This window comes from Anopheles gambiae, chromosome X, assembly GCF_943734735.2.
Source record: "Anopheles gambiae chromosome X, idAnoGambNW_F1_1, whole genome shotgun sequence".
In the NCBI taxonomy this organism is placed as follows: domain Eukaryota; kingdom Metazoa; phylum Arthropoda; class Insecta; order Diptera; family Culicidae; genus Anopheles; species Anopheles gambiae.
Genome location: NC_064600.1, coordinates 18638946 through 18659252, shown reverse-complemented (window position 1 = coordinate 18659252; position 20307 = coordinate 18638946). Strand labels below are relative to the sequence as shown.

The window sequence follows — 20307 nt, the reverse complement described above, 5'->3', positions numbered from 1 at the left end:
TGTCAAATTACCGTGAAGGCCAAACTCGCACCAATATGGGGATTGTTGTGTCTCTAGACACGCGACTCCTTCCAAAAACTCAATTATCTGCCGCTGTGTTAGATGATGCGCCACTTTCGGTTGATCTGAACTCCGACCCAATACGTTCGAAAGCGGGATGAGGTCTCACAGTTCTATTACCTTTTATTAATAATAATTTCGAAATAAATAAATGAATCGCCTCACACTTTCTCCCATCATCATCATCAAAAGCATGTATTCTGTTGTATCCGGTACATTCTGTTCACTTTAATAAAGACCTCCTCCTGTGCCGGCTCGGGCGATGTAAAAGCACGCGAGAACCGGGCGAGACACACCATTCATTCATTTAACCCCCCTGGCAACACCACCTTCGGCTTGGTTTTTTTTTTACGCGGAGAGTCGATTGCGCTGGTGCTGCTCCCACTTGACCAGCGGTCCGTGATCGTTGCGGAACTGTACGCCACATCCGTCCGGGACGAGTCGGCCCTCGTCGTTGTGCTTCTGGTACACGTCGCGATCGTACTTGGTGAAGCCCCACTTCTTCGAGACGAAGATCTTCTGGCGGCCGGGGAACTTGAACTTGGCACGGCGCAGCGCCTCGATCACCTGCGCCTTGAAGCGGTCGCTCGAGCGCACCGACATGATCGGCTGGCCGATGTGGACGCGCGCGACCGTACCCTGCGGCTTGCCGAACGCACCACGCATTCCTGTTTGGAGCCTACAGGGTATAACATAGGAAATGTTTGTGGGAGGGAGAGAGAGAGGAGAAACGTTGCACATTAATAACTCGTTGCAGACACGTGGCTTGTTGGTGACAGTTGAAGACAATTAAAAAACAAAAATCAGCAAGTGTCAACGTGATTAAAGGGTAATCATACGTTATCATAACCCAATGCTCTGAGAATAGCAATATCATCATAAAAAAAGTAAATGAATAAATAAAACGGGGAGGGGGGGGGGGGGGGCTAATAGCGCAAAGGCACACGTACCGATCAGCTCCGGCACAGGACAACATCTTGTTGATGCGAATCACGTGGAACGGATGGAGACGCATGCGGATGTGGAACTGGTCCTTGCCGCAGAACTTCACCAGGTATTTGTTGCAGCAGATACGGCCTGCCTCGAGCGCCTCCGAGCTCAGCTGCTCGTACTCGTCCGACACGAGATGGACGCAGAGCGGGAAGTCTTCCACGCACGCCTTCTTGCGGCCCAGATCGAAGATGCGGATCTTCGGGTCCGGCACACCGCGACAGAAGCGCGACTTCGGATACGGCTTGTTCTTGCAGTAGCGGTAGCTAGGAAATTGAGAGAAAAATGGAGTAGAAATCGTAGGTTAACGTCGGTGTCGAAAACAAACCAGAATTGGGGGCATTTTATCCATTCCTCGTGACAAGAGATAGCAATCGCGCACAAGACCACAAGCGAGCTGTTTCAAGCAAAATTGAGATCCCGCTGATTGGTTCAGGTTGGTACTTCACCCTTTTTCTTAAATATCTGATATACCTTCTCGAATTTGAAACGGTGTAAATCACGCTGCTTTCAAAAGCAAAGGACCAACATGACCTTAAAACACCTTCGGAAGGAAACAAGTTCAGCACATTTTTACCTATTTAGCGTAGTGTTACAAGTAAAATTGAGATGTCATCCCAACGAGCGCTTTGATTAAAGCGGGAAGCAACTCACCCTTTTTCTTGCATTTATTCTACCTTCTAGGGACAGTGGGTCAGTGTTAGGTTTAACATTGCCCGTTAGAGGATTAAACCTCACTAGAAGGAAAGCATTTCACCTTCATATAACAGATCGCCTGGACTTGGTTTCTTGATTTTTTTTTCAAAGCAAAGGACCAACATGACCTTAAAACACCTTCCGGAGGAGACAAGTCAAGCGCATTTTTACCTATTTAGCGTAGTGTTGCAAGTAAAATTGAGATGTCATCCCAACGAGCGCTTTGATTAAAGCGGGAAGCAACTCACCCTTTTTCTTGCATTTATTCTACCTTCTAGGGACAGTGGGTCAGTGTTAAGTTTAACATTGCCCGTCAGAGGTTAAAACCTCACTAGAAGGAAGCATTTCACATTCGTACAACCGATCGCTTGGATTTGGTTTTAGAAATTTTCTTCTCAGTTGTATCAAGTAAATTTGAGATTCCATCTAATTCAGTTTTCGATACGGATGTACCTCACCCATTTCTTGAACATGTTCTTCCTGCCGGACAACGCTCGGTCGTATGATCGAAGTAACCATGCAACTCGATGTAAACGAGCGGCAGGATAAATACACAATATCACCACAAGCTTAGCTCGACGCGATTGGTCTCTTGGAACGAGTAGGAAAGGAGACTGATTTTCCCGCCCGGAAACTTCCCTCCCATGGAAGTTACTGCTTATACGTACCATCTCGCTGGACGGCGCCCCATCTTGAGCTGAAAATGGCGATGAGAGAGAAACGGAAATTGGTGACTTTCACTTCACAATCTTATTGGAAATAGAATAGAAATAATATATAAATAACAGCTGCACGCAACTAAGGACAGAACCGGCCACTCGATCACTCGAATGCTCGGATCTTGGAAGCATACACACAAACGCACAATTCTACAGCAGTTCCGACGGACTACATTGTAATGTGCTGTTCATTCCCCGCCGCGTGCCACTGCTTTGGGGTTCTTGGTTGATGGGAGACGACGACGATGAGTTTTTTGATTGAAATGTAGAAGTGCCATGGTGCGATGAGCGCTTGCCACGGACAGCTGTATTGTTCCCGTTTGCTGCCGCCGCTGCTGCTGGTGTTGAGCCGTTGGGCGAGAAGAATTTGAGGAAAATCGAACGCAACTCACCTTCTAATTTGCTCCGAGGCGTGCTTACCAATGGAAGCTTTGTGCTGGAAAGAGAGTTGGCCCAGAGCAGTGCCAACGATGACAGCCACGCTACATCCGGGCCGACATGCGCCGCAAGGTTGGTAGCGATGAAACACGACAGTGGGAAATGTGCTTTCGGAGTTAATTTTTTTAACCCTGTCACTAGCAACCAAAAATAACATCATATTCCGGGCAACTGGGCTATCCGGGTAGCCAGCGACTTTGGAGGCTTATAACTTTTGAATGCGTTATCCAATATCGATGAAATATTGGGAAGAGAATGAAATAAACTAATGCAGTTTCCAAAACTGTACATATATTATAGTGATTGAACTCATAGCCGTTTTTATATTATAACTTTTCAAAGTTGAAAATCTTTTTTTTAACTTATAACGTTTTACAAATTCAGTACTTTATAAAATTTTCACAGCAAAATGGCTCTATTAATTTTAAAAACTGTGCATTATACGTCTTACGTCAATTTTACAGATTTTTTCAGCAATTATTTAAAAAGATAAAGGAGTTTCCATTTTAATAAAATTCACACACAATGTTTAAATTCAGTCTATTTACATTGTATTTTTAACATAACTTACAAAATGAGAACATTTAATGGAGTTTTGCATTTGCCGCAACCCAAATAGCCAGCTCGTACTTTATAGCTGATTTAGGGCTGTTTAACGAAAAATCGTTCCGATGTCGTACTTTGTGGCTGATTAAGAGATAGACGGTACTTTGCGGAAATATGGAGCTTTTTAACAGGCACATGGCACTCTTTGAAACTTTGCGGCTGATTAGCACTATGTGTAGGGTTCATGATGGAACTTGAAGGCTTATTAAGAAAGGGTACTGAACTTGGTGGAACTTTATAGCTTTTTAATGCATGATATCGGTACAAGGTGGCTCTTGTCAAAGTGTCAAAGACTGACGCCGGCAATCATCTCATTGCTGCTGCACAAGTTAGATTCGTTAATTGAAGAATGAATATTGAGTGAAGTGATTGTGAATTATCAGTAAATTGTGTAAAATTTTGTGTAATTCATCAATACAAAGAATTTAAAAATATACATATGTGTTTAAACGAAAAAAAATCTTGTTGTTTATTTCATCGATGACGCTTGCTTGACAATAAAACACAAAGAAAAATAATCCCTGGCACCGTGGCATAAGGAAACTGCTTAGGCGCTGTTTGAAAGACCCACATAGAACTTTGATGCTGTTTATCTACTGCAAAAGGCGAATTCAAGCAGCGATCTTTAGCGTGCCAAAATGAGCTGATTAAGCAATTCTGGCTGTTTGGGTACGTTTGTTTTAAAATTATGATGACTGGTTTACATCCGTGTTTTAAATTTCAATCGGTATGTAATCAATCGGATTCCTAGAATCAAATTAATAAGCAATTAAAATCGATATGGCTACCCGTGTAGCCGGTTACCTCGAATAGGGTTAATTAATTACAGTTAAATGATACTTTAGAAAATTAAAAAGAATTTGTACACTTTTCTTTTTTTAATTAGCAGGCTCATACTCTTTCTTTTATCATTTCAGACCGTTCAAATAGACACAGAGCAACAACGTCGCGCGCGACAAACAATAGCTCAATTTTGCAAACTGAGCTACTTGTCTCGCGAGATATGTCTGCTTCATCTGAAAAAAAAAAACATTCATCTAGTTTTTTTTTAACAATTCAGATTAATGTTAACTCAAAAACAAAATTGAACACATTTTAACTTATTTTTTATGTTTTTAAATAAAAAAAAAATAAGTAGGTTGACAGGGTGAAATGAGCTACTTTGATTCTCGTGGAATGAAAATTTGCGTCGCAATTCATAAAAACCAACAAAATTGAGCTCCTTTTGTCGCACGAGACGTTTTTCGCTCTATGTTTATTTGAACGGTCACAAGCGAAATGAATCGACAAATAATAACAATCGGTTCCCACTGTGCAAAACAAAGGCCAACTGACGGTGACATTGTGCGGATTGCTTGAAAAGATAACTTTATCGGTCAGTTTGCTTGCTTCTGTCATCGCGGGCTGAACTGATGTGCCGGCCACCAGTGCTGTCACCGAGCTGCAGTCATCGCTAGTTCCGGCCGTAACCTTTCTTTTGGTGTTGCGTGCCTTGCAAGGCAGGTTGCTAAAGTGCTGTGTAGAAACACACGATGGTTAGTATCTTCACGTTTTCGGTTTCACGACGTGTAGATTAGAGAGTAGCAACGACGAAAGTTGTATTTGCTGTGTAGTGATGGTTCTTATGAAGCGAATTCTTTAAACTTTTTCTAAATTAGTTTGCAATTTGCCGTGTGTTGTGTGTCCACGCCGCTCTCTGTAGTGCGTATATGTGTGTGTGTGTGTGTTGTGTGTGCCTATGTGTCCAGCCGTACCGTAAAGAGCTGCAGGATTAGCCACGAGACTTACGTTCAGAGTTTTTCTAATTGAAGCTTTACCTAATTGTGTCTATTTCTATTTTCGTTGTATCGTGAGATTCCGATTATCAAGCTCCTGCTGCTGAACACAGAGGCACTTTAAACACACACACGCGCACCGAGGCACAGGTTGTCGGCATTTTGCTCTTGTTCCAAAAGGCATCCTGCGACTCGTTCCGAAATACGCCATAACCTCTCAGTTTCCCGTACACAACAAAATACCCGACCATCACTCAACCGATCAACTTTGTTTCATCTTTCAGACTAAGGGTACTTCCAGCTTTGGAAAGCGGCACAACAAAACCCACACGTTGTGCCGCCGTTGTGGTAGATCGTCCTACCATATTCAGAAGCATACATGCTCGCGCTGTGGCTATCCAGCAGCCAAGATCCGATCCTGTAAGTATTAATTGTAAGATGTAATGAAATATGCATGTTTATGTATTGGTGCAATTGAGTAAAGAGGGAAGTATAAATATTGATTTAGATGTAAAACCCGGTGTTGCCAGATGCCCTTGTATTTTCTTTCAAATTATATTCGTTCATTCTTCATACCGGTTTCATCTGTATAACTTGGGCAAATATCATCTTTCCAGCTTGGGGACACGATACTAAGATAGCATTCCAAATAGCACGGACTTCAAATTACGTTGGTCTTGCCTATACGGGAACGATTTAGAAGATTGTGGAAAATATTGCATTCGCCCAATACGACAGCTGTTTGCAATTTCATTGCATTGAGCAGTATGGATTGGGCACAGAATAATCTATCCTATCCAAAACAGGGTACTTTTGTGTTTTCTCACCATTTGTACCAAGAAAATGGGATAACATTCCAACAGAAAAAGGTCTAACGTTTGCTGCTCTTCGAAGACTTTTTAGAAAATACGTTGAAACCGTTGTACGAGCTCTCGCCCTTTACGACAGCTGTTTGCAATTTCATTGCCTTGAGCAGTAGAAAATGGGCGTAGACTAATCTATCCTATCCAAAACAGGGTACTTTTGTGTTTTCTCATCATTTGTACCAAGAAAATGGGATAACATTACAAATAAAAAAGTCTAAACACGTTGAATATGCTTCTGTTGAGGAAAAATTAAAAAATGTACAAAAATGGCAAAAACATTTAGAACATGTGCTTTGAATATAGTATAGCTCCGCCCATTACGACAGCTCCTTGCAATCACATTGCATAGAGCAGTGAAACTTGGGCACAGACTAACATTCTTATTCAGGGTACTATCGTGTGCTTTCTTACCGTTAGTACTAAGAAATAAGGATAACAATCTGTAACAAATTGCGAAAACATGTACCACCTAAGTATGCATGTCTGAACTGACAATTTGAATCTAACAATGGTTTGTTTTCCCTTTCTTTCTCCCTTTTACTCTAGACAACTGGTCGGAGAAGGCTAAGCGCAGGAGAACCACCGGTACCGGCCGTATGCGCTACCTGAAGGTGGTGCGCCGCCGTTTCCGCAACGGATTCCGCGAGGGTCAGGTGGCGAAGCCGCGCAAGTCCGCAGCTTAAGCAGTAGTTTATACAAACTCACTACCACCTTGTTCCCCCCTATTCTTCTCTTCCCTTATGTGTATGCATCAGCACCGTTGGTTAATTTGGCGACAAAAAGGGGAAATGCGTTGGGCTGTGATTTTGAGAATCATTTAGAGTCACCGTGTCACCACTATCCTCACCTACGCTCGGATATATTTGACAAGGGTGGATTGGGGTGTGTCGTGGCCGGAGGATTCGAAAGATGCAGACCAGCAGATAAAGTAACCGCCTTTTGCTTATCCAATTGTAAAGGCATGCAAACAAGGAAGTGAAATAAACCGTTTGAAACACACACACGCATAAGATGTATCATTAATTGAATAGTAAGTCAAATAGATATCACATGCTCGTCAGAATAGGTTATCTCCGAGACATTAGTCTTAACTGTTAGCTTTTTTTTTTTGAAGTCGTTGGTCAACAAAGCATGCACAGCACATGGTGTTTCCAACATAAAAAGATACAAATGATCAAACGCTTACCTAATCGTCGGTGGAACCTACAAACATTACCAGTCCTTCGATATTCACTGAAATCTTGACAGTTTGAAGATAAAAACAATTTTAACGAATAAACGGATTTTCCATAGGAAGGTATCGAAATAGGTACCCTAGAACAGAAGTTTCTTCAACCTGTTTTCCGTGGCGTTCCCGAGCTGATTCTGGCGTTGAAATCGGAATTGGAATCCGAATCGACCTGGGAATCGCAATTTGCTCCGGTAACGGAATCAGAAATGACTCCAGAAATGGAATCAGCACCGAAATGAGAATCAGTTCTTGAATTGAAATAAGAAGTTTCAGAAGCGAAATCAGTCCGATAATCTCCATGAGGATGGATCTTTTACAAGTAAATTTTGATTCTTTGCGGCTATCAATACGTAGCATCATTAGATCCAAACGTCTCTTCTTATGGAGATGCCGAAACCGATTCCGATTTCGAAGTCAATTCCGATTCCGGAACCTATTCCAGAGCCTATTCCGGAGTCGGTTCCCGAAACTGATTCTGGATTTACTATACGGAATTCATTTTTCATTCATTTTTCCCATCATTAATTCCATTCTTTAACTCGAATCGAGTCGAGCCATTTGACTCGACTGCTCTTTGAAATATGTTTGTTGATTTAGAAGTCTGGCAGGGAAAATCATTCGAGACGGTCAGTGGAAATCGCAGAAAGCGTCAAATCGCCAAACCAACGCTCGGAGATGACTACGATTGACAACAACATTAGAACGTAAGCTATAAAACAAGGATTATCCTAATGGATAATCAAAACAAAAAAAATACTCGAAATTAATTCTGTTGGAAAGATTCTTAAATCTCAAAAGATTCTTGAATCTCGAAAGATTAATGAATTTCAAAAGAATCATGATGGATTCATAAATCTCCAAAAATTCATAGAACTTGAGCTTCTTATCATTCTTCTTCTTGGCGTAACAACCTACGTGGGCATGCTAGCTTACAGAGGCGTTCGAGACTTCTTAGCATGTACAACACAGCCGGATATAGGCAGTCCCCGAGACACACGGTACCTCTAATTCTTACAGCAAATTGTACTGATTTGAGACAACAATCGCCAAAAGCCAAATAATTTCCCTTTTGATCGAATGTTAAAAACTATTTCAAAAGGTTTGAAACTTTCATATTCAGTCAGAATCATATCAAATAATTAATTAAGTGCCTAAAACCACCTCCCTACTTGCAAAATTACACGAAAGTTAGTGATATTTTCGCTGGATTCGACTTCGAGATACGCGGTATTTTGCAGCCTTTTTCGGTCCTCATTAACCGTGTATCTTCGGGAACCACCTGTAGTTTGTTTTACTACGGGGAGACGGTCCATGCAAGGCTTGAATCCACGACGGGCATGTAGTCATTCTGAAGATTATTATGAGTGAATCTCAATAAAATATGCATAAATCCCAACACTAGTTTAAATCATGTTCTTTAAATAATTTTAAAACAGTTCAAAATAGCCAATACAGTTTTCCATCTATTTTCCGCTAGGTATTTTGATATCGAGAACGGCTGGCTGGAAACGACTTTGCAATCGAAAGAGGATGTAGGCGATTTCTTGTTTATACGACAAAAATAGAACATGGTAAGTGCCAGCGCACTCCATGCGCTTACTGATATTGCGGAGCGCCGCTCTAGTAGAAGAATTAATTATGGTAAACAGCAATTGCCGGTCTCGTAGTACAGTCGTCAACTCGTACGACATAAACAACATGCCCGTCATGGGTTCAATCCCCAAATAAGACCGTGCCGCCATACGTAGGATTGACTATCCTGCTATGGGGGGAGGGGGGGGAATCAATTAGTCACTGAAAGCCATGCCCGCAAGTGGGTACAGGCAGGCCTTGACCGACATCAGTTGTTGAGCCAAAAGAAGAAGAAGAAGAAACAGCAATTGCAGCTGGCCAAGCACGCACAATAAAAAGAGAACGAACATACACACAAAAATATATTTATTTTTTTTCTGTTACGCCTTCAATGAGATGCTAGGTATAAGAAAGTGAACACAAACATATTGCAGAATGGTTAGAAGAAAAAAAAAGGTCATTAATTGGCCTACATAATATTGTCCATAACTGAGGTATGTAATATTTTACTAAAAAGGGAGCAATTTGCCACCCAGAATGAAAAGGGCGTGACTAACATGCATTCAAAAACCGTCGCACTTGTTTCCATTTTTAAGTATGTGCAGTACAATGCTGACAGATCGTTTCGGAGCGTGTGCATGGTACTTGTTCATAAAATCGGATCGAAAAAGTTTAAACTTCTACTCGATTCTACTGCCTTCCTAGACTTTTCTCATCTTAACACAATCTAATCACGAAACAAAAAAAAAAAAACGAATAAAAAACCTGTAGCCCTAGGCCAACACGTTGGTGCTTTTCAAAGCTTCCCTAGCCTAAAAAATCGCGTCACCATTACTCTTTTCAGCTGTTAGTTTGGGCTGGCAAATCGGCCATGCCCCTACAAACTCACAATCGCGCCCATCGCTCGCCCAAATATCACGTTCGACTTTCTACATACACGCAGAAGCACCCACTCACTCACACACACACACACACACACACACACACACACACACACACACACACACACACACACACACACACACACACACACGTACACACACCCACTCACACATATGCGGCTCACTTCGGTTCGATCGTGGCGGAAGCCAGATCCATCATCTTCGGGTACTTTACATTCTTCTTGTCCAGCTCGGTTTGCGCCCAAAGGATCAGCTTGAGGATGTTGATCATCCGCGGGCTGGACTGTTCCTGCTGCTCCATCTTCAGGATGGCCGCGTTGAGCTCGCTCGCCACCTTCTGCCGGTGGGAGTGGCCGAGCAGGTCCGCGAACGGGCTGTGCTGCGGCGTTTCGAACGCGAGCAGGGCCAGCGTGCGCTCGAGTTCGTTCAGTACCTCCGGGTTGCTTTCGCCCGCTTCGGAAATTTGCGTCTGGGCAAAGGTGAGCGCTTCCTCGATCTTGCCCGCACTGGTTGGGGGAAAACAAAAGGCCGTTAGGCGGGAATGGGGGCAAGCTGTGGCATGAGCCATAGACATACCGGATCAGCTCGATAAGGTGCAGTTGCTGCAGGTGAAAGTACAGATAGCGATCGTTGTCCAGCAGCTCCGGGTGCAGCTGGTTGACGAGATGCGTCGCCTCCTGAATGAAACCGTTCTGGACCGCCTCCCGGATCTGTATCCTGTTGTCGAGCGAGTTGAGATCGACCGACGGTGTGACGCCGGACTCGGCTTGGAACTTTTCCGCCGCCTCCTTAAAACCCTCTAGGGTGGGGGGGGGGGGGAGGTGAAACAGTAAAACAGGGGTTTTTTGTTTATATATGCCAAGAGATGTGCTTAAAGATCTTCTCCAACAAACAAACAAACAAACAAGCAACTACTCGCCACATTCCAATAACAAACGCTATGCTATACAGCTCCCCTTCCCTTGCCACCACACTGTCCTTACCCGTGACCAGGTAGTTCATGATCAGCTTGTTGATGTCGTCCTGCTTGAACGGAAAAGTTTCGAGACGGCTCTGCCATTCCTCCTTCGAGATGCCATCGTTCTTATCGTTGCAGCTCATCTTTCGCTGGTAGGAGCTCGTTACGCAGGGGGTTTGCTTTCGCTAAACGACGGCACTTACTGTGTCCACCTTCGCGGATAGTAGAAAAAAAACAAATAAATCAACCCTTCCGTTTCGCCACCACACCACACACCATACACACACACACACACACACACACACACACACACACACACACACACACACACACACACACACACCGTTTCAACCGTGGAATATGGAGTTGTGGAAAGTTTCTCTTTGCACCGTTTGGCGTGTTGTTTGGAGCGTGAGCAACAAGGCTGTTTTTCTTTTAACCCCCTCCCACTGTGAGACGGTAGAGTTTTCCAGCGAGGGGTACGGCGGGAGTGGTGACGTTGATGATGGTGGGATTTCACGCAATAAAGAGCTGCAGCTGCGTCGCAGACAAGATGCCCGTTTTTACCACTTCGGGGACGTCCGTTTGACTCTGGCGCGCTGAAAGATAATAGCGCGTTAAGATGCGTTGCTGCTGCTGTTCATCGATCGAGGAAGGAACACTTGGCTTACGAGTGAGAAAACAACTCGGAAGCGCTTTGTTGTTAATTACGTTCGATCGCACGATTTGTTTTTGCACAACCGCCATCCGTCTCAGGGAGACTGTTGACAGATGCGCGTGTGCGTTTATAGCGCCATGTTGACGCGCTTGACGAACGTGCGGCGTTTGGGAAAGTGGAATTGTACCAGACTATCACCGGGGTAACAATTGATGTAAAATGGGTGACATTGCTGATAAAAAATGGGTTCCGAAAAGATTTAATACTATTAAAAAGAACTAAACACATAAACTTTGCATTTGTCCTGTGGAATGCGCACATTGGCTCGTGTCATTGCCGCCCGTTCACATTGACAGCTTGTGGTAAGGGTCCGAAACGTAAACATTGCAAAGATCTGGCTTCGCGACCCGGGCCAGCACGCGACCAACGAGACTGTGTGTGATTTTTATCGAAACCCACAAAAAAATGTTGGGCAATGTAGCGAAAATGCTCGGAAGCAGTGGCCTGTGCGTCACCCAATCGGTGCTGCTCCAATCGTCCCGGGTAAGTGCGGCCCGGCGCTGCCCCCCGGCGCTAGGGGCAGCAGGCTGGTGCTTGGGGTTATGCAACCAAACAACAACACCTAATGCTTCTTTTCCCTGTCGCTGCAGAACACCTTCGTGCTGAAGCGCCGGTTCCCACCGAACCTGTACAAGAAGAACCAGAAGCCGGGCAAGCTGCGGGGACGCCACTTTGTGTACGATCTGGTCGAGGACACCACGATCAAGAAGAAGCCGAACCTGGAGGTGGTGCTGACCGCGTTCGTCGAGGGCGTCGGTTCCAAGGGGGATGTGGTGTCGCTCAAGCCGAACGAGGCGTACAACAAGCTGCTGCTGCCGGGACTGGCCGTCTACAAGACGCCGGAAAACGTGGCCAAATATGCGACCGAGAAGGACGAGAAGGAAACGGAAGTGCATAGCTCGGCGTACGCACAGCGGGTAAGTGTGTGGCCGACTGAATTCCAGTTCCCGGTCCTGTTCCAACCCGTGGTGTAATTGATTCCTTTTTGCTTCATTTTCCCAGACGGTGAACAAGCTGGAAAGTCTCATACTGGCGGTCGTGATGAACAAGGACCATCCGTGGGTGATCGAACCGTGGCACATCAAGCTGTCGTTGCGGAAGGCGGGATACTACGTGCCGGACAGTGCGATCACCCTTCCGGACACGCCCATCACTGGGCCGGATCTGCTGAAGCAGAACAAGGAGTTCTACTGCACCGTGACGATCAACAATCTCGAGCAGGCACGGGTACGGTGCCGGATACACCACTGGAGCACGGAGCCGAGCGACCGTCTGCCGTACGTGTTCGAGCACTGGAAGCTGGACGCGGAGCCACTGTTCGGGGAAGCGTCGCCGGCTAAAGCGTAGGCTTTTACGCGATGCAGAGCTCACAGGAATAATACACAATGATCGATTCAGGAAATTGCCCTTTTTTGATCGAGGCTATACTGGTCCAACGAATCGGAAATGAGGCGATTTTGATTTCGATATAATGGTTGAACGGAAATTTCATGAAATTGAACTTACGTACTGCCCAAATATAGGCTAAATAACCGTAGTTCCGAGCAATCGGGAGTAAAGGATTGACATTTTAGAATTTTGTATAATACAGGCGGTCCCCGAGATACACGGTTAATGTGGACCGAAAACGGCCGCAAAATACCGCGTATCTCGAATTTCCGCGTAAGTCGAATCTCGTGATTTCCAGCTAAAATATCACTGATTTTCGTGTAATTTCGCAAGTAGGGGGTGGTTTTAGTTACTTTATGAATTATTTGATATGATTCTGACAGATTATAACAGTTTCAAAGCTTTTGGAATAGTTTTTAACATTCGAACGAAACCGAAATTATTTGGCAATTTACAATTGATGTGTCAAATCAGTACAATTTGCTCAAAGAACTGTCAAATTTAGAAAACCGCGTATCTCCAAATCCGCGTATAAGGCCCGTGTCTGTGCTCCATCGGATGCGATTTTATCGGAAGGCCTGTCAAAATTTTATATGGGATTTGACAGATAACGTCGGACGTGCGATTTCGTCGTACGACGGAATCAAAATTTTTTGATTTCGTCGGACGCCGCATCCGATTTTATCTGTCAAACTAAATGTGTGGTGTTTTGTAGGAACAATCTCAACTTAATTTTTCATAATCGTTATGTTATTAAAATCATCCAAATAATCGCAATATTATACGAAAAAGCGTTTGACAGCACGTGCGATAAAATCGCATGCGATGGAGCACAGACACGGGCCTAAGAGGTACCGTGTATCTCGGGGACCGCCTGTACAGCAATTATCCGCAGTACGCGATACTCGATATACGCGAATCCGCAGTACGCGATTGCTCTAAATTTGACAGCTTCATGTGTTTTTTTGCAAATATTTTAATACTTTGAAATATTTTATGCTCTTTTTGAGTTTTCTTAATGTTCTTTTTGCATTTTGCATTAAATTTGTGCAAAAGATACCTGTTTTACAACAAAAAACTTTAATGCAAAACTCTGTGGCGATATTTTTCAACCCTCGAACTGGTAGTGTAAACTATTTTTCCATACAAATCCGCTATACGCGAAAATTCGAGATACGCTATTGCGCCCGGTCCCGTACGATAGCGTATATCGGATAATGACTGTATATTATTTTGTACAAAAAATATTTTTTTATGAACATTTATCTCATTAGCATATCCTTTATCAAACTCATTGCATATAATATTTAAAAATATGAAACATTATTTTTTTTATTAATTTTTTTTTATTAGAACCGTAGATTCAAGTGAAAGAAAAAAAGAAAAACATATTTTACGTACCGTTAAACAAACAACCCAAGTGCCACAAATCCACTAAACGACCACTAAACGGCTTCTAAACGACTCAAGTTCTCCACCTAAACGGAATATAGAAAGACTTCGTTTAGCAGACGGCAAACGACTCATGCATTCTAAAAATAGCGAAAAAGCTGGTGGCGCTCTCTGTTGGTGGGATACCCCAACCAGTTGAGCTTCATCACTTGGAGGAGAGCTTTCTCATTTCCTCTGTACTGTTGTATGGTTTCGCATTGAAGTTATGCATCGCTAGAACTAGAACGGCGATACGATTGTTTAAATACTAAACTCCAATGGAAACCACCAGCACTGAAGCTAGTGAGATTTGAGTAATGGTCGTTGGTGTTGATACCCACGTATCTGACCACACGACCATTCATATGGATTTTTGCTCAGAAAGTTAGGAGGCTATAGGTCATAAGATAATATAAGATGAAACTTGTCGAAACACGTTGCAAGAAAAGGATAGCAATATAATGATGAGTTGTAATACGCCATCTATTGATCAAACCAATGAAGCTGTGGAGCTTTCATTTTTTTCTATGGATATTCACTTTTCCAGTCGTTTAAGCTTAATCTGTGGCGCTTGGGTATATTATTAAAATCATCCAAATAATCGCAATATTATACGAAAAAGCGTTTGACAGCACGTGCGATAAAATCGCATGCGATGGAGCACAGACACGGGCCTTAGGGCGGTGGCAACGCTTTTTCGCATGCGATTTTATCGGACGGCCTGTCAAATTTTTATATGGGATTTGACAGATAACGTCGGTCGACGAAATCGCACCTCCGACGTTATCTGTTGTTGTATCGCTTACACTTTTACTCTTTATTTCCTTTATTCGTACAATTACAATTACTATATCTTCGTAGTACCAGCAACGTCCGTACTCCGTCACGGTTCGTAGGAGAGAGCCTCGAACTCTCATCTCCTTGCACCCACGTACCTACGATCGAGCCCCGAGTGGCACTCACCACTTCGTCCCCAGGGGTCGGCAACCTATATTATCGTATACAACATCTCCCCCACTAATACCGGCGGCTTGGCTCATTCCACCTTACATTGAACGACTCGCGTTTTGTTCCCTATTCATTGTTGATTTATACACACACATTCACGATATAACAATTAATATCTCCTGGGTGACCCGCACCATGAACTATTTCATCAAATTTATCTAATTACATCACTTTTTTTTTTGCTGTAAAAATTGTACAATTGGCTAACCGAAGCCTTCTCTACTTCTTCTTCTGTTTTTTTTCCGTATGGTAAATATTTTCCTTCATTGATGATATTATCGAATATCAGCAGCAGTATCCACCATCTTCCTCACAGGCTCGCCATTTAATATCACATTCACGTGACCTTTGCCTTTACCGTTTACCATATACACTGTTTCAATTATAATCATTATAATTATCCTCTTCATATTGCATCCTGGATTTCCTATAACGCTCTGCAGAGTTGCAGAATCCTTCCTTGTGACCATATCTGCTACATTCGTTACATCGGTAACTTTTATAATGGCACTTTCGGGCATAATGCTCCTCACCACAAAGCCAACACTTCGGTGCTGCTCTATTAGAATATCCTTCCTGTCTTTCCTCATGGCTCTCCCTCCCACGCTTTGGACCGGGTCTCTCAAACTTCTCGTCATTCACGACGTTTACCTCCTTGCTCTCACTCTCAATCATCTCAGTGTCTTTTTTCAGTGTTACCATCTTTTGGCACATCTCTACTAACTGCGTTAGAGTGGTTACTTCACTATCCTCTATCCTACTCAGCAACCGCAACCTGATATCAGCGTTTCTGTCGTCCTTTAACCCACACACAAACAGAAAACACTTCAACTGTTCCTCTGTAAGCCCTGCGAGCTCTGCTTCCACTACACTCTTATTAACACGGCAACCGAACGTCACGTAATCCTCCAGTCCACTTTTTTGTAACTGCAAACACTTAAATCGCTTGCTGACCTCTGACTCACGAGAGCCAAACAGTGATTTTAACGTACTTACAGTTTCCGTAAAATTGAAATCTTTCGGCTTACGCGGCAGTACACAGCTCGTGTACCGCTCATGTTCTGCTTGCCCCAGCTTCCTCAGCAGCAGCCGCACCTTCGCGTCATCCTCTAGCTTACTTGCATCCTTCTCGAACAGATCCTCATAACGCGAGAACCATCCGGCGAACGTCGTACTCTCCGGATCGAAGTGAAAATCTTTCACCTGGCCCGCCAGCACATCGCTAAGCTGCTCTGACCCATTCACGGGCTGCTTAAGTTGCGCTGTCTGCCAAATCTCGCCTATCAGCTTTTCCTGCTGCTTCATGAACGTCTGTTGCTGCTCCAGCATCATCATGTGCTGTTGGCGAAACAGCTCGTGAATCCAGCTGGGTCCAGATTCCGTTGGATCGACGCTTCCCGTGTCACCGCGATGGCCGCTGTGCGATGGCCGCTCCTCATCACCGTTGCTCGTCTGCTGGTTAGCTTCTCCGTTGCTATTCATAGCACGATCACTGCCTATTGCACGGGGGGTTTCTTATAATCCCATCCTCGTCGCCAGTTGTTGTATCGCTTACACTTTTACTCTTTATTTCCTTTATTCGTACAATTACAATTACTATATCTTCGTAGTACCAGCAACGTCCGTACTCCGTCACGGTTCGTAGGAGAGAGCCTCGAACTCTCATCTCCTTGCACCCACGTACCTACGATCGAGCCCCGAGTGGCACTCACCACTTCGTCCCCAGGGGTCGGCAACCTATATTATCGTATACAACATCTGTCAAATCCCATATAAATCTCGTCCGATAAAATCGCATCCGACGAGCGTTGCCACCGCCCTTAGGCCCGTGTCTGTGCTCCATCGGATGCGATTTTATCGGAAGGCCTGTCAAAATTTTATATGGGATTTGACAGATAACGTCGAACGTGCGATTTCGTCGTACGATGGAATCAAAATTTTTTGATTTCGTCGGACGCCGCATCCGATTTTATCTGTCAAACTAAATGTATGGTGTTTTGTAGGAACAATCTCAACTTAATTTTTCATAATCGTTATATTATTAAAATCATCCAAATAATCGCAATATTATACGAAAAAGCGTTTGACAGTACGTGCGATAAAATCGCATGCGATGGAGCACAGACACGGGCCTTACTCGTGTAGGCGGTCGTAGAAATACGTATCAATTGTTTAAAGGAGTCAATAATAACTAGAAAAAACAAATTTTAAAATTCCTTAAAACATATTTTAAGTTGCACAATAAGACGATGCAGATCAAAAGATATTAGCTTTTGAATCCACAAAACTGCAATCTCCCTTACAAAATGTACGGTCTCACCAGAGTAGGGTAACTGTACCAGTTTTCGGCAGTGTACCTATTTTCGGCAGGATAGCTAAAAACGTGAAATTCTGCACAAATGCGGTAAAAAATTTCACAAAATACAATTTTGTAGTGAAGGTGTACTTATTTGATATTCACATACGAAGTTTCACACCATTTCATTACGTATTTTCCAAAATATCAAATAAATTGTGCTTTTTTTCGGCAGCTTTGCTGTCAGCCAATCGTTCGGCAGGTTTTGTGATTAAGAGAATCAGAAGAGTAAAACAATGAAAAAGTGGTGTATATTAAAGATTTTATGCTTATTTAATTTATTCTAACTTGTTTGGAATTTTAAAATCACGATAAACAGGTTATTTTTCACTTTTAATGCTGCCGAAAATAGGTACACAGTAAATGTCCATTTTTGACAGCTCAATGTTGTGGGCTCCTGCCGAAACTCGGAACAATAACACACTTTGAATTTGGCTGAATATTCCTTTTAAAATTGATCAGAACACTACAATGCGTATATCGACACATAATATGACCTTTCTTGTACCAAATATCACCAATTTTACGACAAAAAATGCACTAACTTAAGAGAAAAATAAATATTTGTAATCCAGTTCGCACCGTACGCTTTAACCATCAAACTGTCAATGGCTGCTCTGTTTAAACGTCGCATCAAAATGGCTGTCAAAACGGGCCAAAATAAGCAACATAAATTTAATAATTAAAGTGCTTTTTAACACCAATCTTAGGAAAGTAAGAGTGTTAAATTTCTTTAAACATTTTTTTGTACATATTCACATTGATACAAACATTTTCTGACCCGTATTCGCGCTGCCGAAAATAGGAACACAGCCTGCCGAAAATAGGAACAAACTGCCGAAAATAGGAGCAAAATCAATGTTTGCATTTTCCGGAAATATTTATGAAAAAGGGCTTTGAACCGGCAAATAAAAAATATTGTAACATACTATGATAGTTTATCAACCAGAATAACAACACTTTCAAGAAAAATAATGAAAAATATTGATGTGTGAGCAATTTTTGTCAAACTGCTGCTCTAGCCTGCCGAAAACTGGTACAGTTACCCTAGGCGGTCGTAGAACAACGCGTATTTTGTTTTGGTACTAGACACTACGGATAAATTTAGTCGCAGGTCACAGTGCGCACGTCAGCCAGCAAAGTATCCGAGCCGGGTCTGTGTAAACGCCGTGCTAGCGCAGCCCAACTCACACGTCACTGTTCACTGTCAAACGTCAACAGTGTTGGCATTTGTACAAACACAGCAAACATTGGAGCGAGCCGAAAGCCGTGAAAAATTATTTTTACCACTCCAGGGTTTTCGTTGCGGCCAGGGAATTCAGGCGCAAACACACAACGAAGGTTTGCCTTTCCAGCGACAGCAGGCAAAGCACAGCGCGAAAACGAGAAACAGGTGCCCGCCAGCCCCAGCGCAGCACAGACACGCCCGAAGAAAGCTTAACAGAAACAGCCGAAAAGATGAGCGACGGGAAATCTCACCAGCAGCAGCAAAGTCTGAGTTTAGCCATAATTGTATTGTTTGCGCTCTGCCACCAAATCCCCGTTTCGCAGTGCGTGGAGCTAACGTTCGAGCTGCCCGACAACGCGAAAGAGTGTTTCCACGAGGAGATACAGAAGAACCAGACGGCAGCGTTGGAGTTTCAGGTAAGGGCGAAAAACAGCTGGTGTAGTGCGATGATTACGTGTAACCGAGCGGGTGCCGTTCGGCGTGATCGGGTTGATCGGCGCACAATGCACGCGTTTGTTTCGCAATCTGCAAGTGCGGGAATATTACAACCGTTTCACTTACCGCTTTACCGCTCAACCTGCAGGTCGTCAGCGGCGGACGGTACGACGTGGACGTGACGCTAGAGAGTCCCACCGGGGAGGTGATCTACAGGCAAATCAAAACCCAGTTCGATTCGTACCAGTTCGTTGCTGCGGTACGTTAACTCTTTCGCTCTTCGCGAGTCGGTTTTTTCTCATGAGCCGCATTTTCTAACACCCTTCTCCGTTCGCCACTGCATTGCAGGCCACCGGTATCTATGTCGCCTGTTTCAGCAACGAGTTTTCCACCTTCTCGCACAAAATCGTCTATATGGACTTCCAGGTGGGCGAGGAGGCACCGCTGCCCGGGATCGAGGAGCACGCGACCGTCCTGACGCAGCTGGAAACGTCCGCGCAGGAGATACACAAGGGGCTGAACGCGATCCTTGACTACCAAACGCACCACCGGCTGCGAGAGGCACAAGGTGGGCATCGCTCGGGCAGTGGGCAGTGGGCATCCCCTTTACTAATTTGCATTTCGTCGTTTGCTGTTTCTGCAGGTCGCAAGCGTGCGGAAGATCTGAACGAGCGTGTGCTGTGGTGGTCGCTGACCGAGACGGCCGCCATCCTGCTGATCGCGATCGGGCAGGTGCTGGTGCTGCGGAACTTCTTCTCGGAAAAGAAACCAAGCCAAATGAGCTACACGCTAATGCAATAATAAAGCCCGCGCATCAACACACGTACCCATAGACCATTTCGACCATCATTTCGTAGCGAATGAATGAAACGACGAAGCACATGGTATGCCTTTTGTGAAAATCGTGTTTTCTGAACTGCAAGAGCTAG

The 20307-nt window shown here is 44.0% G+C and overlaps 6 protein-coding genes across 11 annotated transcripts in view; 4 read left to right on the top strand and 2 right to left on the bottom strand.

Moving 5' to 3' along the window:
- LOC1270437 (fatty acid hydroxylase domain-containing protein 2) overlaps positions 1 to 20307 on the top strand; it is a 428943-nt gene that overhangs the window by 388085 nt on the left and 20551 nt on the right. The gene's annotated exons all lie outside the window — the stretch shown is intronic.
- On the bottom strand, positions 228 to 2995 carry LOC1270449 (large ribosomal subunit protein uL16). Of its 2 annotated transcripts, none has more exons than XM_560169.4 (4): positions 2858 to 2995; positions 2415 to 2443; positions 1011 to 1316; positions 228 to 739 (listed from the first exon to the last, which is right to left on the bottom strand). In XM_560169.4, exons 2-4 carry the CDS (start codon positions 2435 to 2437, stop codon positions 409 to 411), a joined length of 660 nt encoding a protein of 219 aa, XP_560169.2. In that variant the 5' UTR covers positions 2438 to 2443; positions 2858 to 2995; the 3' UTR covers positions 228 to 408. The 2 variants fall into 2 exon arrangements, with proteins under 2 accessions (XP_560169.2, XP_061511801.1); XM_061655817.1 differs by having other exon boundaries at positions 2415 to 2495; positions 2612 to 2960.
- Positions 4853 to 7149, top strand: LOC1270447 (large ribosomal subunit protein eL37A). Its single transcript, XM_309142.4, has 3 exons — positions 4853 to 5044; positions 5569 to 5704; positions 6697 to 7149. Exons 1-3 carry the CDS (start codon positions 5042 to 5044, stop codon positions 6831 to 6833), a joined length of 276 nt encoding a protein of 91 aa, XP_309142.3. The 5' UTR covers positions 4853 to 5041; the 3' UTR covers positions 6834 to 7149.
- Positions 9303 to 11614, bottom strand: LOC1270446 (glucose-induced degradation protein 8 homolog). 5 transcript variants are annotated; one of them, XM_061663233.1, is made up of 5 exons: positions 11485 to 11614; positions 11381 to 11412; positions 10839 to 11025; positions 10432 to 10654; positions 9303 to 10361 (listed from the first exon to the last, which is right to left on the bottom strand). In XM_061663233.1, the coding sequence occupies exons 3-5, from the start codon at positions 10954 to 10956 to the stop codon at positions 10016 to 10018; spliced, it is 687 nt and encodes a 228-aa protein (XP_061519217.1). In that variant the 5' UTR covers positions 10957 to 11025; positions 11381 to 11412; positions 11485 to 11614; the 3' UTR covers positions 9303 to 10015. The 5 variants fall into 5 exon arrangements, with proteins under 5 accessions (XP_061519217.1, XP_061519216.1, XP_003437152.1 ...); XM_061663232.1 differs by having other exon boundaries at positions 11381 to 11519; XM_003437104.2 differs by lacking the exon at positions 11485 to 11614 and having other exon boundaries at positions 10839 to 11015; positions 11157 to 11412.
- Positions 11846 to 13093, top strand: LOC1270445 (large ribosomal subunit protein bL9m). The gene is made up of 3 exons (XM_309139.6): positions 11846 to 12014; positions 12122 to 12448; positions 12534 to 13093. Exons 1-3 carry the CDS (start codon positions 11937 to 11939, stop codon positions 12876 to 12878), a joined length of 750 nt encoding a protein of 249 aa, XP_309139.5. The 5' UTR covers positions 11846 to 11936; the 3' UTR covers positions 12879 to 13093.
- Positions 18881 to 20204, top strand: LOC1270444 (transmembrane emp24 domain-containing protein 3). Its single transcript, XM_309138.5, has 4 exons — positions 18881 to 19359; positions 19527 to 19637; positions 19727 to 19946; positions 20022 to 20204. Exons 1-4 carry the CDS (start codon positions 19174 to 19176, stop codon positions 20177 to 20179), a joined length of 675 nt encoding a protein of 224 aa, XP_309138.4. The 5' UTR covers positions 18881 to 19173; the 3' UTR covers positions 20180 to 20204.

What these genes read in the sequence shown, in the direction of transcription:
- LOC1270449 (XM_560169.4), bottom strand. Translation starts at nt 2,437, where the DNA reads ATGGGGCGCCGTCCAGCGAGATG. An exon ending in GGGCGCCGTCCAGCGAGATG is followed by an intron (nt 1,317 to 2,414) that starts GTACGTATAAGC and finishes TCAATTTCCTAG; the next exon opens with CTACCGCTACTGCAAGAACA. An exon ending in TCCTGTGCCGGAGCTGATCG is followed by an intron (nt 740 to 1,010) that starts GTACGTGTGCCT and finishes TATACCCTGTAG; the next exon opens with GCTCCAAACAGGAATGCGTG.
- LOC1270447 (XM_309142.4), top strand. An exon ending in AGCAGCCAAGATCCGATCCT is followed by an intron (nt 5,705 to 6,696) that starts GTAAGTATTAAT and finishes CTTTTACTCTAG; the next exon opens with ACAACTGGTCGGAGAAGGCT.
- LOC1270446 (XM_061663233.1), bottom strand. Translation starts at nt 10,956, where the DNA reads ATGAGCTGCAACGATAAGAACGATGGCATCTCGAAGGAGGAATGGCAG. An exon ending in CATGAACTACCTGGTCACGG is followed by an intron (nt 10,655 to 10,838) that starts GTAAGGACAGTG and finishes CCCCCACCCTAG; the next exon opens with AGGGTTTTAAGGAGGCGGCG. An exon ending in CACCTTATCGAGCTGATCCG is followed by an intron (nt 10,362 to 10,431) that starts GTATGTCTATGG and finishes TCCCCCAACCAG; the next exon opens with TGCGGGCAAGATCGAGGAAG.
- LOC1270445 (XM_309139.6), top strand. Translation starts at nt 11,937, where the DNA reads ATGTTGGGCAATGTAGCGAAAATGCTCGGAAGCAGTGGCCTGTGCGTC. An exon ending in TGCTGCTCCAATCGTCCCGG is followed by an intron (nt 12,015 to 12,121) that starts GTAAGTGCGGCC and finishes CTGTCGCTGCAG; the next exon opens with AACACCTTCGTGCTGAAGCG. An exon ending in GCTCGGCGTACGCACAGCGG is followed by an intron (nt 12,449 to 12,533) that starts GTAAGTGTGTGG and finishes TCATTTTCCCAG; the next exon opens with ACGGTGAACAAGCTGGAAAG.
- LOC1270444 (XM_309138.5), top strand. Translation starts at nt 19,174, where the DNA reads ATGAGCGACGGGAAATCTCACCAGCAGCAGCAAAGTCTGAGTTTAGCC. An exon ending in CGGCAGCGTTGGAGTTTCAG is followed by an intron (nt 19,360 to 19,526) that starts GTAAGGGCGAAA and finishes CTCAACCTGCAG; the next exon opens with GTCGTCAGCGGCGGACGGTA. An exon ending in CGTACCAGTTCGTTGCTGCG is followed by an intron (nt 19,638 to 19,726) that starts GTACGTTAACTC and finishes ACTGCATTGCAG; the next exon opens with GCCACCGGTATCTATGTCGC.